Genomic DNA, 14,035 nt, shown 5'->3' on the forward strand with positions numbered 1-14,035 from the left:
GAACAAGCTCTTAACAGTGACAACTAAAACAGCTAGCTTCAGAGATCACCAGATGGCGAAAGGCAAACGTAAGAATCCTACTAACAGAAATCAAGACCACTCACCATCATCAGAACGCAGCACTCCCACCCCACCTAGTCCTGGGCACCCCAACACAACCGAAAATCTAGACCCAGATTTAAAAACATTTCTCATGATGATGATAGAGGACATCAAGAAGGACTTTCATAAGTCACTTAAAGAATTACAGGAGAGCACTGCTAAAGAGTTACAGGCCCTTAAAGAAAAGCAGGAAAACACAGCCAAACAGGTAGAAATCATTAAAGAAAAACAGGAAAACACATCCAAACAGGTGATGGAAATGAACAAAACCATACTAGAACTAAAAGGGGAAGTAGACACAATAAAGAAAACCCAAAGCGAGGCAACGCTGGAGATAGAAAACCTAGGAAAGAGATCTGGAACCATAGATGCGAGCATCAGCAACAGAATACAAGAAATGGAAGAGAGAATCTCAGGTGCAGAAGATTCCATAGAGAACATCGACACAACAGTCAAAGAAAATACAAAATGCAAAAGGATCCTAACTCAAAACATCCAGGTAATCCAGGACACAATGAGAAGACCAAACCTACGGATAATAGGAATTGATGAGAATGAAGATTTTCAACTTAAAGGGCCAGCTAATATCTTCAACAAAATAATTGAAGAAAACTTCCCAAACATAAAAAAAAGAGATGCCCATGATCATACAAGAAGCCTACAGAACTCCAAATAGACTGGACCAGAAAAGAAATTCCTCCCGACACATAATAATCAGAACAACAAATGCACTAAATAAAGATAGAATATTAAAAGCAGTAAGGGAGAAAGGTCAAGTAACATATAAAGGAAGGCCTATCAGAATTACACCAGACTTTTCACCAGAGAATATGAAAGCCAGAAGAGCCTGGACAGATGTTATACAGACACTAAGAGAACACAAATGCCAGCCCAGGCTACTATACCCGGCCAAACTCTCAATTACCATAGATGGAGAAACCAAAGTATTCCACGACAAAACCAAATTCACACAATATCTTTCCACGAATCCAGCCCTTCAAAGGATAATAACAGAAAAGAAGCAATACAAGGATGGAAATCACGCCCTAGAACAACCAAGAAAGTAATCATTCAACAAACCAAAAAGAAGACAGCCACAAGAACAGAATGCCAACTCTAACATCAAAAATAAAAGGGAGCAACAATTACTTTTCCTTAATATCTCTTAATATCAATGGACTCAATTCCCCAATAAAAAGACATAGACTAACAGACTGGCTACACAAACAGGACCCAACATTCTGCTGCTTACAGGAAACCCATCTCAGGGAAAAAGACAGACACTACCTCAGAATGAAAGGCTGGAAAACAATTTTCCAAGCAAATGGACTGAAGAAACAAGCTGGAGTAGCCATTTTAATATCGGATAAAATCGACTTCCAACCCAAAGTTATCAAAAAAGACAAGGAGGGACACTTCATACTCATCAAAGGTAAAATCCTCCAAGAGGAACTCTCAATTCTGAATATCTACGCACCAAATGCAAGGGCAGCCACATTCATTAGAGACACTTTAGTAAAGCTCAAAGCATACATTGCACCTCACACAATAATAGTGGGAGACTTCAACACACCACTTTCTTCAAAGGACAGATCGTGGAAACAGAAACTAAACAGGGACACAGTGAAACTAACAGAAGTTATGAAACAAATGGACTTGACAGATATCTACAGAACATTTTATCCTAAAACAAAAGGATATACCTTCTTCTCAGCACCTCACGGGACCTTCTCCAAAATTGACCATATAATTGGTCACAAAACAGGCCTCAATAGATACAAAAATATTGAAATTGTCCCATGTATCCTATCAGACCACCATGGCCTAAGACTGATCTTCAATAACAACATAAATAATGGAAAGCCAACATTCACGTGGAAACTGAATAACACTCTTCTCAATGATACCTTGGTCAAGGAAGGAATAAAGAAAGAAATTAAAGACTTTTTAGAGTTTAATGAAAATGAAGCCACAACGTACCCAAACCTATGGGACACAATGAAAGCATTTCTAAGAGGGAAACTCATAGCTCTGAGTGCCTCCAAGAAGAAACGGGAGACAGCACATACTAGCAGCTTGACAACACATCTAAAAGCTCTAGAAAAAAAGGAAGCAAATTCACCCAAGAGGAGTAGACGGCAGGAAATAATCAAACTCAGGGGTGAAATCAACCAAGTGGAAACAAGAAGAACTATTCAAAGAATTAACCAAACCAGGAGTTGGTTCTTTGAGAAAATCAACAAGATAGATAAACCCTTAGCTAGACTCACTAAAGGGCACAGGGACAAAATCCTAATTAACAAAATCAGAAATGAAAAGGGAGACATAACAACAGATCCTGAAGAAATCCAAAACACCATCAGATCCTTCTACAAAAGGCTATACTCAACAAAACTGGAAAACCTGGACGAAATGGACAAATTTCTGGACAGATACCAGGTACCAAAGTTGAATCAGGATCAAGTTGACCATCTAAACAGTCCCATATCACCTAAAGAAATAGAAGCAGTTATTAATAGTCTCCCAACCAAAAAAAGCCCAGGACCAGATGGGTTTAGTGCAGAGTTCTATCAGACCTTCAAAGAAGATCTAATTCCAATTCTGCACAAACTATTTCACAAAATAGAAGTAGAAGGTACTCTACCCAACTCATTTTATGAAGCCACTATTACTCTGATACCTAAACCACAGAAAGATCCAACAAAGATAGAGAACTTCAGACCAATTTCTCTTATGAATATCGATGCAAAAATCCTCAATAAAATTCTCGCTAACCGAATCCAAGAACACATTAAAGCAATCATCCATCCTGACCAAGTAGGTTTTATTCCAGGGATGCAGGGATGGTTTAATATACGAAAATCCATCAATGTAATCCAGTATATAAACAAACTCAAAGACAAAAACCACATGATCATCTCGTTAGATGCAGAAAAAGCATTTGACAAGATCCAACACCCATTCATGATAAAAGTTTTGGAAAGATCAGGAATTCAAGGCCCATACCTAAACATGATAAAAGCAATCTACAGCAAACCAGTAGCCAACATCAAAGTAAATGGAGAGAAGCTGGAAGCAATCCCACTAAAATCAGGGACTAGACAAGGCTGCCCACTTTCTCCCTACCTTTTCAACATAGTACTTGAAGTATTAGCCAGAGCAATTCGACAACAAAAGGAGATCAAGGGGATACAAATTGGAAAAGAGGAAGTCAAAATATCACTTTTTGCAGATGATATGATAGTATATATAAGTGACCCTAAAAATTCTACCAGAGAACTCCTAAACCTGATAAACAGCTTCGGTGAAGTAGCTGGATATAAAATAAACTCAAACAAGTCAATGGCCTTTCTCTATACAAAGAATAAACAGGCTGAGAAAGAAATTAGGGAAACAACACCCTTCTCAATAGTCACAAATAATATAAAATATCTTGGAGTGACTCTAACTAAGGAAGTGAAAGATCTGCATGATAAAAACTTCAAATCTCTGAAGAAAGAAATTAAGGAAGATCTCAGAAGATGGAAAGATCTCCCATGCTCATGGATTGGCAGGATCAACATTGTAAAAATGGCTATCTTGCCAAAAGCAATCTACAGATTCAATGCAATCCCCATCAAAATTCCAACTCAATTCTTCAACGAATTGGAAGGAGCAATTTGCAAATTTGTCTGGAATAACAAAAAACCTAGGATAGCAAAAAGTCTTCTCAAGGATAAAAGAACTTCTGGCGGAATCACCATGCCAGACCTAAAGCTTTACTACAGAGCAATTGTGATAAAAACTGCATGGTACTGGTATAGAGACAGACAAGTAGACCAATGGAATAGAATTGAAGACCCAGAAATGAACCCACACACCTATGGTCACTTGATCTTCGACAAGGGAGCTAAAACCATCCAGTGGAAGAAAGACAGCATTTTCAACAATTGGTGCTGGCACAACTGGTTGTTATCGTGTAGAAGAATGCAAATCGATCCATACTTATCTCCTTGTACTAAGGTCAAATCTAAGTGGATCAAGGAACTTCACATAAAACCAGAGACACTGAAACTTATAGAGGAGAAAGTGGGGAAAAGCCTTGAAGATATGGGCACAGGGGAAAAATTCCTGAACAGAACAGCAATGGCTTGTGCTGTAAGATCGAGAATTGACAAATGGGACCTAATGAAACTCCAAAGTTTCTGCAAGGCAAAAGACACCGTCAATAAGACAAAAAGACCACCAACAGATTGGGAAAGGATCTTTACCTATCCTAAATCAGATAGGGGACTGATATCCAACATATATAAAGAACTCAAGAAGGTGGACTTCAGAAAATCAAATAACCCCATTAAAAAATGGGGTTCAGAACTGAACAAAGAATTCTCACCTGAGGAATACCGAATGGCAGAGAAGCACCTGAAAAAATGTTCAACATCCTTAATCATCAGGGAAATGCAAATCAAAACAACCCTGAGATTCCACCTCACACCAGTCAGAATGGCTAAGATCAAAAATTCAGGTGACAGCAGATGCTGGCGAGGATGTGGAGAAAGAGGAACACTCCTCCATTGTTGGTGGGATTGCAGGCTTGTACAACCACTCTGGAAATCAGTCTGGCAATTCCTCAGAAAACTGGACATAGTACTACCGGAGGATCCAGCAATACCTCTCCTGGGCATATATCCAGAAGATGCCCCAACAGGTAAGAAGGACACATGCTCCACTATGTTCATAGCAGCCTTATTTATAATAGCCAGAAGCTGGAAAGAACCTAGATGCCCCTCAACAGAGGAATGGATACAGAAAATGTGGTACATCTACACAATGGAGTACTACTCAGCTATTAAAAAGAATGAATTTATGAAATTCCTAGCCAAATGGATGGACCTGGAGGGCATCATCCTGAGTGAGGTAACACATTCACAAAGAAACTCACACAATATGTATTCACTGATAAGTGGATATTAGCCCCAAACCTAGGATACCCAAGATATAAGATATAATTTGCTAAACACATGAAACTCAAGAAGAATGAAGACTGAAGTGTGGACACTATGCCCCTCCTTAGATTTGGGAACAAAACACCCATGGAAGGAGTTACAGAGACAAAGTTTGGAGCTGAGATGAAAGGATGGACCATGTAGAGACTGCCATATCCAGGGATCCACCCCATAATCAGCATCCAAACGCTGACACCATTGCATACACTAGCAAGATTTTATTGAAAGGACCCAGATGTAGCTGTCTCTTGTGAGAATATGCCGGGGCCTAGCAAACACAGAAGTGGATGCTCACAGTCAGCTAATGGATGGATCATAGGGCTCCCAATGGAGGAGCTAGAGAAAGTAGCCAAGGAGCTAAAGGGATCTGCAACCCTATAGGTGGAACAACATTATGAACTAACCAGTACCCCGGAGCTCTTGACTCTAGCTGCATATATATCAAAAGATGGCCTAGTCGGCCATCACTGGAAAGAGAGGCCCATTGGACTTGCAAACTTTATATGCCCCAGTACAGGGAAACACCAGGGCCAAAAAGGGGGAGTGGGTGGGCAGGGGAGTGGGGGTGGGTGGATATGGGGGACTTTTGGTATAGCATTGGAAATGTAAATGAGTTAAATACCTAATAAAAAATGGAAAAAAAATAAATAAAAAAAAAAAAAAAAAGGAAAAAAAAAAAATTTAGAAAGAAAAAAGCTGGATGTTGCAGCGCCCTGGTAACTGACCAACTGCAACAATGGACAAGGTAGGAGAATTAAGCTCAAGTTCAGTTTGGCTCCACTTTGTAGAGCTAGAACAGCTTAATAAAACTGAATCATTAACTACTAGAAGTTCTCAGTCATGATGCTGGAGAGATGGCTCGGCTGTTAAGAGCATACATTGCTCTTGCAGAGGACTTAGGTTCAATTCCTAGTACCCTACAAGGCTCACTCACAACCACTCGACTCTAGATGCAAAGGCTTCAGTACCTCCACTGACCTCCATGGGCTTTGCATTCACAAGCAAAAGCACACACATGGGCACATGCAAATACACATAATTTTAAACTTTTTTTAATTCGCAGTAGTTATTTTATTACTATAAATATATCGAGAAAGTATTTTCCAAAAGATTACACACAAGTAATGATAGTTTTACCTATTTTACCAAACTTTCAAAGAACAAATTCACTCAATCATATTACAATTTATATGAAAAATACAGAATTTGCCCAATGGTTTTGTTTTTCCTTTGCTGTTGTTTCATTTATTTATTACTGTTGTTGATACTGTTTTTCTGAAATACAATCTCACTATATAGCCCTGACTGGTCTGCAACTTACTATGTCATGGTACCAGGCTGGCTTGAAACTCACTGAGATAGATCAGCCTGCCTCTGCCTTCCAAGTATTGGGAGATTAAGTGCATAAAACACCATACCCGTAAGTAAAAATAATGAACAGAACAAGTTCAACTTTAGTCTCAAAAATTAAAGAAAAAAATCCTTAAAGTGTGTTTTTGGGAGCCAAGTCCTATGCTTTCTTAGTACACTGCCCTTGTTTAAACCTTTACCTAATTGTTTCTACTAGAAAGTTCCTGTAACTGTTTATGTAGGCAACTAAATAGGTCAAGGCAACTGCAGTGTAACTACCATGTAACTGTTTCCCAAGGAAAACATAACTAGCTTTATGTAGCTTGCTACAGTATTTGCTACTTACTTGAAACATGGTCAGCCTTAGACAAACCTATCAATTACTCAATTGCACTATTTCAGGCACTTGGCATGAAAACAGGCAAACAAAAAAGGAGCTCTTTAGTAGCATAAACTCAACTTGAACTCACAGAGATGTGCCCCCCTCTGCCTCTGAGTGCTGGAATTAAAGGCTTGTGCCAGCGCTCTCTTCACAATTAACAAACACCATCAATCAGAGGGGCTGCTCACTCATACTGTATCTCACGGTGCCATTAGAATACCTCACCCACTTTTCTTTCTCTCATTACATGTAAAATATTTCAGTGTATCCAAAAAATGACTTAGAAATCATTTCAAATTTTATGTTCCTGTGTATATGTATATAAAGCTGTCATTTGTTAAGGGCATTTCATTCCATCAACTACTTAAGAAAAAAAGAAATGTTATAAGGCAGGAAAGGCTCTAGCTCTCCTTTCTAAATTTCCTTGCCCTTCTATAAATAATGTGTTGAAAAGAAAATGGAACTGAATGAAAACAAAGCAGATCCTCACAACAGAGAAAACTGAGTACAGGCTGAACATTCCTACTAAATCTGAGAATTTAGAAATGCAGCTAGAAATGGTGACACATACCTATAATCTTAGCACTTGAGATGTCAACCCTAGCTACATTAAAAAAAAAAAAATAAAGAAAGAAATCTATACTGTTACTGTCAGGCTATGTGTATAGTGTGCAAAAACCATAAATGAATTATACCCTTAAAAAAAAAAAACTTGTTACACATGTATAAATACTAAAAACTCAAAAGAGGGAAAAAAACACTAATTTAAATTTAGAACAGAAATAATAAGAAAAAAACGTTTCCATAGGCAAGAACAAGGCTAAGTTATAGTTGGTGAAGAATAGCTAACAACCAACAGATTAGATATCTTACAAGATGTTTTATAATTTAATTCAAATTGTTACTTGAGTAATTAGCATATAGCTGAGTGTTGTTTTTCTTTAGTCTGACAATCTTGATCATTTGGTCAAAGAAGAAAACTGAATGAGTTTGTGTTAGTAGAAAAGAAAAATGCAACTACAATGAAGACCAGCCAAAGAGTAGTCACTTTGGTTTTCTGTTTTGTTTTTGATGTTGTTGAAGACCAAACCCAGATCCTTGTATGTTAGGCAAGCACTTCACCACTGAGTAAAATGCTCAGCCCTAGAACCACTAGTTTAATACCTAGTTTTATAGACTGTAATAAAATAAAAGACAGTAAAATTTACAAATAATCAGAATACCCCATTCCATTGGTAGTATAGCAGACATCTTTGGGGATGTGGAGGTAACATGAAAAGTCATATAAATATTAACATTTGTTATTTCAGGAATGTTTCTTGGCTCAAAAATTAAGGTCCAGTATTTAATTGCTAATATACCATTAATGGTCTATCAATAAATCAGAAATGTAGAAAACGGCTGTTCTGCAATTAAAATTATTCCTATTTAAAAGAATATATAAATTATGTAAATGTGTACATAAATTACATGAAAATAATTATCCTTATTAAAGACAATTATAATTATAAATAGGTTAGAATCTGAGATTTATAATCTAAGACTATAAAACTGACAAACATTCCATAACTTTTAAATCAAAAACAAGAGTTGCCCCGTTATCCTACCTCTGCCTAGATAACTTTTTTAACTATGTATGATTTAGCATACCATATACAATATAAAATGAAGCTGGAAGTGGTGACTTATATTTGCAATCCCAGCATTTATCTCAACTATTACATTTCCGGCACCTTTAACAAATCCTTCTCACTCTTTCAGTTATACTAAAACCTGTATTCTTTACAAAAATGATCTTTAAAGGCATCATAATACCTCAATATGGAGTTTTAAGTTGTCTTTTTTTTTTTTTTTTTTTTAAGTCACTCACCTGTTAAACCTAGAGTTTGTAGCTGGAAGAGCCGGCCAAGTTCATAAGGCAACACCCGTAAATAATTGTCATTTAAAAGCAATTCCCTGTTTAAAAAAAAAAATTTAAAGATTTGAGTGTAATATAACATGCTTTATTAATGTCTGCATTTGTCATTCTTTGTCTTTCTTCTAACACATGATAAGTGATATTTATATTCAAGACACTTCTTCAAACTAATCCCAAAATGCTATACCCTATTATTAAAGTACTATCATTACTAAATATTTCTATGACTCACTCATTCTGTAGCACAGATTAAATTCAGAGATATGAATTGCACATAATGCAAATCAGAGTGACATGAGTTATTAGTACCCCAAACCTGTAAGACCTTGAACCAAGCTTAATTTACAGAAGAAATTAATTTTTTTTTCAAAACAGGGATTCTCTGTGTAGCTCTCTGATTATCCTGGAACTTGCTCTGCAGATCAGGCTGGTCTTGAAATCATAGAGATCCTCCTGCCTCTGCCTCTTAAGTGCAGTATTAAAAGCATGTGCCATAACCACTTGGCACGAAGAAAGTAAATTCTAAAATAAACTTGAGGACGAACTACAATTTGCAGCCAACTGCCTACATATCTACTATAACTTAGTTGTGTCAACATACGGGAAAAAATAAAAACACAAATTCAAAACAAGACAGTGTATCATAGAAGTTAATGATAATTAAATAGAAAACATAAAAAGTAGGATGGCAAAAGGGTAGGTAAAGACATCTGATGCCAAGCCTAACTAACAACCTAAGCCTGATCATCAAGACCCCCCAGTGGAAGGAGAGAATCAACTCCCACAAAGTTGCCCTCTGACTTCCACATACAGATAGTTGATTTGTGCACACCCACACACATAAACAAACACATAAATGGTATTTTAAAAAAAGAAAGGAAAATATTAAAAGATAAAATGTTCTCTGGAGAACAACCACTAACTAACATACAATATATATCCAAAAGCACAAAACAGATCAGCAAAGACAAACAAAAACAGAAAAGAAAGAGATAAGAAGATCTAGCTGACGGGGTTTGCAGCCCCCTAGGAGGAACAACAATATGAACTAACCAGTAACCCCAGAGATCCCTGGGACTAAACCACCAACCAAAGAAAACCCATGGAGGGACTCATGGCTCCAGCTGCATATGTAGCTGAGGATGGCCTAGTCGGTCATCAATGGGAGGAGAGGCCCTTGATCCTGTCAAGGCTCTATGCTCCAGTGTAGGGGCATGCCAGGACCAGGAAGCAGGAGTGGGTGGGTTGGTGAGCAGGGGGGAAGAGATAGAGGGTTTTCAGAGGGGAAACCAGGAAAGGGGATAACATTTGAAACGTAAATAAAGAAAGTATCTAATAAAAAAAAAGAAAAAAAATCTAAGTTTGTAACTGAAATTTTGAACAGATTATGAAAAAATTAACACCTTCATTAATAAAAGACAAAAAAGAATTCATATAACCAGTTAGGAGGTGGTAAAAGAACAAATAAGTAACATAACCATTATTAATTTTAACCATGGAAAAGCAACTTTTAAAAACCTTATTAGTCAATAGGTAAGATCAAAAAAAAAAAAGCAATTCTTGTTTTGGAAACAGTTAATATGACCTTAAAATGCTTCCTCCTATAGGAATGCTACCACTGTTGTTGTACATGCCTTCTGTCCCCAAACCTGGGAGACAAGAGCCAGCTAGAGTGCCACAGGCAAGACCCTGTTTCGAGAACAAATGTCTTAACTATAAATCCATTTTAATCAAGTCTTTAGGCTTCAATGAGTTGTATTATAAAAATATAAACATACATTTTGTAACAGAAGTTTGTTCCTAAACATTTCATTTATAAGCAAATTATGTTTGACTCCACACTAAGACTTTTAACTTCCTCTATCTTAAGTCTGTTAAAAGAAATTTATAGCAGGAAGCCACAACTCAAAGGAAAAGAAATATTAAATGGCGGCCAACTCATGCACTGTGCTTAACTCCATTTCTGTCTTTTGATCTTCACAGACACAGAAATCCCACCATAAAATAGCATCCCATAAGTTTTTTATTTGATAAATTTGTAATTGTATATAATGAAATGTTTCCTCACCTGAGAGACACCATGTTTCCTAGTTCTGCTGGTAAACTTCTGAGTTTATTGGATGACAGATCCAGGTAAACCAGATTATGAAGCTTGGCAATATCAGGTGGAATGCGAGCAAGGTTATTGTCATTTAGGTGCAGTGCTGTCAAGTGTGTTAATGACCAGAGTGATGTACTTAAGCTCCGCACTCTACCTAAAAGGCAAAATACTAAAACATAAACTCCAGATCCACGACAAAATCGGAATCCCAAGTACTGGTAAGTGCTAGAAAAGGTGGCAAATATACAGAGATATCATCTTATCTTTGACATTTTTAACTTTGTATGCAAAGCTATGCAACCGCTAAATTATCTAGCCTCCTTTAATTTCACCCCACTTTGAACAGTCACACTTTTCACGGGAGGGGGTAGGGGAAGTGGAGGGGGAGGGGGAGGGGAGGGAGAGATTGATTGAGTGAGGCTTACTGGACCTCTCTCAGAGCCAGATCCAAAGGATAAAACTTAAGGGTAAATTGAGCTTTGGTGGTGAAACAGGCTTGAGATTTTAATTTTTTAAAGTCATAACAAAATACTCCTCACACTCAATGAAAATTATAAATATAAGATGTATCTATATCCAGAGCCTGGATTGGTCAACAAAGTTTAAATAAATAATGAATTATTATTTAAAACCAATCTTGGATTAGCCACCAGCAAAGTGTCCCAAAAGAAAACATTTTCCCTAAATTCTGATGTTATAGTTAGAGATTAACAACTGTAGTTTAATATTTTATATTAAATGCAACATTCTCAAGGAAACAGTTTTCACATCAAGGTCTGTAAGCCGCAGGTACACAGCATGTACTAACTCAGAAAACCTATTTCAGAGTTCTAGTTTACCACTTATTAGCAACATAGGTCTGGGCAAACCATTTAGCCTCAGGTTTTATAAAATGGGATGTTATTCTATCTTCTAAGTTGCTAGGTGGAATCTCACGTAACCCTGAATGGCCCCCAACTTGCTATACAGATGAGGATGGTCCTTGAAATTCTGCTCCTCTTGCCTCTACCTACCAAGTGATAGAATTACAGGCATGCACCCCCATGCCAAGTTTATTTGGTGCTGGGAATTAATTCCAAGCCAAAGTTTTGTGAAAACTAGACCAGCACTCTACCAACTGAGGCACATTCCAGGCCTGATTAGAATTATTTGCTATAATGCATAATTTACATAAAGATAATTTTACAAAATTGCATAAAAGCAAAGCAATAGTTTTAAGGTTTATTTTACCTTTAGTTAAGTGTCTATATCCAAGTTGGTGTGGGTATGTGCCCATGAATGCAGGTGCTTTCAGAGGCCTGAACTGCTAAAGAGTCTCTGGAGCTGTAGTTAGAGGTGCTTGAGAGCTACCTGATCTGGGTGCTAGGAACCAACCTTGTATCCTTTAGAAGACCAGTGTTCTTAGTAGTTGAGCCATCTCTCCAAACCCAAGAAGTATTTAATTAAGTATATATAACTTTCATTAAAAAAAAAATTTAGATGAGAGATGGGAATGGAAACTGAAGAACACAAAGTTCCAAAGGAACAATGTTATCTTGTTTATAGAACTAAACTCAATGTTTATTTCTATCCTCTATCCAGGGTTCTTTCTACCAGACTCTTTCCTGCTGTATATAATCAAATACAAAGTGTCAACTAGGATTTTGCATCTTAATAGAAAAACAAAGTATTCAATGATGAGGCTATGGGTAAAAGAGAAACTTCCATTAACTTAAACACACCAATTTCAGTTGGGAGGAATTCTTTTCCTCAAAGGACTTTGGCATTTTAGGTTGATATAAGTAAAGAAGTATACAGGGAATCTGCTAGGTAAAAGCCAAGCATGCTACTAAGCATCCTATACTACACACAAAAACCATCCACCACAAGGAATTGTATCTAGGGGCCAAACTGTCAGTAAGCCGCCAAGGCTGAGAAATCTTAAAACCAACAGGCTGAGATCTGCTCCCATCGGAATGATGAGCATTCAGCAATCTACTCAGTTTCCTTTCAGTTGTATGAATAAGTTAAGTCTTGCTGTTGGTACTACAATGCCAATGGGGGTGGGGTCCTGATCACATTCTACATATAATCTGTTCTGTGGCAATTCATAAAAGAAAAAGTGATCTTCTATTTCTAATAAACTTAATTTTATAATACTATTAGTTGCCAAGTTAATGTGAAGTTCTTATATGAACTCTGCTTAAATTCCCCAACATTAGAGTCTTATATTCCATGGTGTGTTTATTAAAAGTAAGAAGCCAACATTGATATAGTAATAGTAACAAAACTTCAGGCTTTATTCAGAATTTACCTGTTTTTATATCTTTTTGTTCTAGAATTCAAATCAGGCTTTTTAATTAGCATGTCTTAACATTCCTCTGACTTAAGGCACTTTTTGTCGTTGTTTTTAATAATCTTGGTAACTCTGGAAGTACATCAGTTAAGTATTTTATGCAATGTCTTCAGTTTTAGTTTTATGATTTTTTTTTACTTTCAGACAGGGATCCAAATTCTTCAAATCACATTTATTCTAAGCATGCTCTATTCATAGCTTAGCTGGTGTCTGTTATACAGATAGAGTCATCTAGGTTTCCTTCTTTACTAGCACTGAGATAATAAAAGAAGGATAGCAAAGACTTTCATTTGCAAAAAATTACTCTGGAAATGTCAACATAAGACTTACTGTATTATAGAACCTAATTTTACTCAGAAACCAAACTCTGAATATCTTTAAATGTAAATGGCTACCCTTGCTCAAGATAATCTCAACAAGAAAGGAAAATATTTTAAAAGATCTAAAAAGAAGTGCCTCAGGATTCTTATGTATTTCCAATTAGTTCTTCCAGTTAAAACACAACAAAGAGCCTATAAGTACAGCAATACTCTTTACAATTGTAGCTATTATATTCCAGATAAAATGCTTCAGATTCCACTCACCCGAGATCTCTAACTCTGCCCAGTGAGATTTTTTCCCATTGGCTACCTCCTCTGCGGACATGATGGTGTAAATTCTGCGAGGATCTGGAGGATCATATTTTTCCTTTGGCATCCCTATTAGTCTGTGGGGGGAAAAGGATCATTAATTATTACAGTCAGGGCCAGCAAGATGTCTCAGGCAGTTACAGTGCCTGTTGCATAATTTTAATAATCTGAGTTCCAGACCAGGAACCACAGTGAAAGATTAGCAACTCTGCAAAGTTGTCTTTGGACAACCC

General features: G+C 36.9%; 1 protein-coding gene across 9 annotated transcripts in view; it reads right to left on the reverse strand.

Moving 5' to 3' along the window:
* The window catches only part of Cnot6l (CCR4-NOT transcription complex, subunit 6-like), a 93,866-nt gene that overhangs the window by 49,921 nt on the left and 29,910 nt on the right, over window positions 1-14,035 (reverse strand). For 5 of the 9 annotated variants that reach the window (XM_006534870.4, NM_144910.2, XM_006534871.2 and 2 more), the window contains exons 2-4: window positions 13,758-13,879; window positions 10,806-10,992; window positions 8,690-8,775 (exon numbers count right to left, since the gene is read on the reverse strand). In XM_006534870.4, coding sequence (XP_006534933.1) covers window positions 8,690-8,775; window positions 10,806-10,992; window positions 13,758-13,869 — 385 coding nt within the window. In that variant the 5' untranslated portion in view covers window positions 13,870-13,879. The remainder of the gene's footprint in view (window positions 1-8,689; window positions 8,776-10,805; window positions 10,993-13,757; window positions 13,880-14,035) is intronic. The other 4 variants (XM_030254400.1, XM_030254398.1, NM_001285514.1 and 1 more) reach the window with 1 other exon arrangement.

This window comes from Mus musculus, chromosome 5 (assembly GCF_000001635.26).
Source record: "Mus musculus strain C57BL/6J chromosome 5, GRCm38.p6 C57BL/6J".
Classification (NCBI taxonomy): domain Eukaryota; kingdom Metazoa; phylum Chordata; class Mammalia; order Rodentia; family Muridae; genus Mus; species Mus musculus.